Raw genomic sequence first — 3,111 nt, forward strand, 5'->3', positions numbered from 1 at the left:
TTATACATTAGGTTATACATTAGATTAGATTATACATTAGATTATATTATACATTAGATTATATTATACATTAGATTAGATTATACATTAGATTAGATTATACATTAGATCAGATTATAGATTATATTATTGAATTTAAATTCAGGGATCATTAAAGTATATAATATATCTATCTACTAGATGAACTATTATCCCATCAGGAGAAATTCATTCGGTCACTAAAATGTGCTTATAAACATTTCCCATTATACAAAAATACAAGACAATGCAATACAATACAATACAGTACAATGCAGAACAATACAATGCAGTACACTACAGTACAATACTATACAGTACATTACAGTAAAATACAATGCAGTACAANTACAGTAAAATACAATGCAGTACAATACAATACAGTACAATACAGAACAATACAATGCAGTACACTACAGTACAATACAATACAGTGCATTACAGTATAATACAGTACATTACAGTACAATGCAGTACAATACAATACATTACAGTACAATACAATACCGTGCATTACAGTACAATACAGCACAATACATTACAATACAGTACAATACATTACAATACAGTACAATGCAGTACAATACAACACAATACAGTACAGTACAATACAGTACAATACATTACAATACAATACAGTACAGTACACTACAGTACAATACAGTACAGTACAGTACAATACAGTGCAATACAGTACAATACAGTACAGTACAATATAGTACAGTACAATACAGTACAATACAATACAGTACAGTACAATACAATACAATACAGTACAGTACAGTACAATACAGTACAATACAATACAGTACAATACAGTACAATACAGTACAATACATTGCAGTACAATACAGTACGGTAAAATGCATTGAAAAAAGCCCCATTACGTTTAGGTGCTATCCAGAAACAATGAAATGGTCACCATATTGCTTTCATCTGTCCAATCTTCTCAGATCTCCACTAGAGTCGAAGGTGGGTAGCAGCTCTGGGTACTTTCTGGACAGGATCAATAGTCTATTGACAACGAGGATCGTCTTACCTCTACTGAGACCTCCTCAGTATGGTTCCCCACCACCACCACGCGTTCTGTTGTACATATAGTAGTACTACGTATAGCCAATACAGTACATATAGTAGTACTATGTATAGCCAATACAGTACAATACAGTACATATAGTAGTACTATGTATAGCCTATTTACATCTAAGTATCTCTCTCACCTCTACCAAGATCACCACCTCAGTGTGGTTCCCCACCACCACGCGTTCTGTTGTACATATAGTAGTACTACGTATAGCCAATACAGTACAATACAGTACATATAGTAGTACTAGGTATAGCCAATACAGTACATATAGTAGTACTACGTATAGCCAATACAGTACAATACAGTACATATAGTAGTACTACGTACTACGCCTATTTACATCTAAGTATCTCTCTCACCTCCACCAAGATCACCACCTCGGTGTGGTTCCCCACCACCACGCGTTCCGTGCGGTTCTGCAGGTCGTTGAAGTACTCGTGGGTCTCCAGACAGAACGTAGTGATGGAAACCAGGATAAAGAACAGTGAGGCAAACGCTATGCCCTGCAACGAGACAATCAATTAATCAATCAATACATTGACACATCAAATCAAACACTAGACAAATCAAATCAATTCAATGTATTTATAAAAGCCCATTTTACATAAGCAGTTGTCGGAAAGTGCTTTCATAGTACAAAACACTCAAAGTCAGTGAGAGGAAACATGTTGGACAGGACATAGTTACATACTAGTTACTATAGTAACGGCATTGTACCAGCATAGTAACGGAGCTGAGCATTTTCTGCTATTACACAAATGCAGTAGGGACTGTTGCTTATTCCATGCTGTTACTAATGTAAAGTGTTACTGATAAATATACAGATGACATGATCCATTGTACTTACAGAGGATCCATTAAAACTGTGAGAGAGAACACAGAGTTACCCACCTACAGCTTTTATTTCAGCTTTACTGGCTGATTTCTGTTCACAGCAGCAAGATAACAATTATTCTGTAAAAATACCAGTCCAGGACACCCTTGTGGCTGCATAGTGGCTGATGGCTGGGTAGATGGGGCCTTGTGGGTCGTAGTGGCTGATGGCTGGGTAGATGGTGGGCTGTGGCTGCTAGTGCTGAGGCTGGTAGTGGCCTTGTGCTGCATAGTGGCGTGATGGCTGTGTAGATGATGTCCCTTGTGGCTGCATAGTGGCTGGGCTGGGTAGATGATGGGCCTTGGGCTGCATAGTGGCTGATGGCTGGGTAGATTGAGCCTTGTGGCGTATGGCTGGTAGATGAGGCCTTGTGGCTGATGGCTGGGTAGATGGGCCTGTGGGCTGATGGCTGGTAGATGATGGGCTTGTGGCTGATGGCTGGGTAATGATGGCCTTGTGGCTGATGGCTGGGTAGATGATGGGCCTGTGGCTGAATGGCCTGGGTAGATGATGGCCTGTGGCGCATGTAGCTGATGCTGTAGGTTTGATGCCTTGTGCGCATGGTGTGATGGCTGGGTAGACAATGGGCTATGGCTGCTGATGGCTGTGGGCGGGTAGATGATGGGCCTGTGTCTGATGGCATGTGGCTTGATGGCTGGGTAATGAATGACTTGTGCTGATGGCTGGGTAGATGATGGCCGTTGGCTGATGCTGGAGATGATGGGATTGTGGCTGATGGCTGGGTAGATATGGCCTGGTGGCTGCATGGTGGCTGATGGCTGGCGATATGAGTGGCGATGGAGGTGGCTGATGGGGGTAGATGATGGATTGTGGCTGATGGCTGGGTTGATGGGCCTTGTCTGATGGCTGTGGCTGATGGCTGGGTAGATGGGGACTTGTGGCTGATGGTTGGGTAGATGATGGGCCTTGTGGCTACATGGTGGCTGATGGCTGGTATGATGGGCTTGGTTCTGTGTGTCCTGTTCCCTCTGTGGTTCTGTGGTGTGACTGTGCCGCTGTTGTTCTGGTGTGACTGTCCCTTGTCTCTGTTGGTTCTGGGTGTGACTGTTCCCTGCTGTTGGTTCTGTGGTGTGACTGTTCCTGCTGCCTGCGTTGGTTCTGTGGTGTGAAC

General features: G+C 42.3%; 1 protein-coding gene across 1 annotated transcript in view; it reads right to left on the minus strand.

The window, feature by feature from the left end:
- LOC112076748 (voltage-gated potassium channel KCNC1) overlaps positions 1–3,111 on the minus strand; it is a 61,676-nt gene that overhangs the window by 21,589 nt on the left and 36,976 nt on the right. The window contains exon 2 of the mRNA XM_024143430.1: positions 1,465–1,608. Coding sequence (XP_023999198.1) covers positions 1,465–1,608 — 144 coding nt within the window. The remainder of the gene's footprint in view (positions 1–1,464; positions 1,609–3,111) is intronic.

The sequence above is a fragment of the Salvelinus sp. IW2-2015 genome, unplaced genomic scaffold (assembly GCF_002910315.2).
Source record: "Salvelinus sp. IW2-2015 unplaced genomic scaffold, ASM291031v2 Un_scaffold3980, whole genome shotgun sequence".
NCBI classification, from domain to species: Eukaryota; Metazoa; Chordata; class Actinopteri; order Salmoniformes; family Salmonidae; genus Salvelinus; species Salvelinus sp. IW2-2015.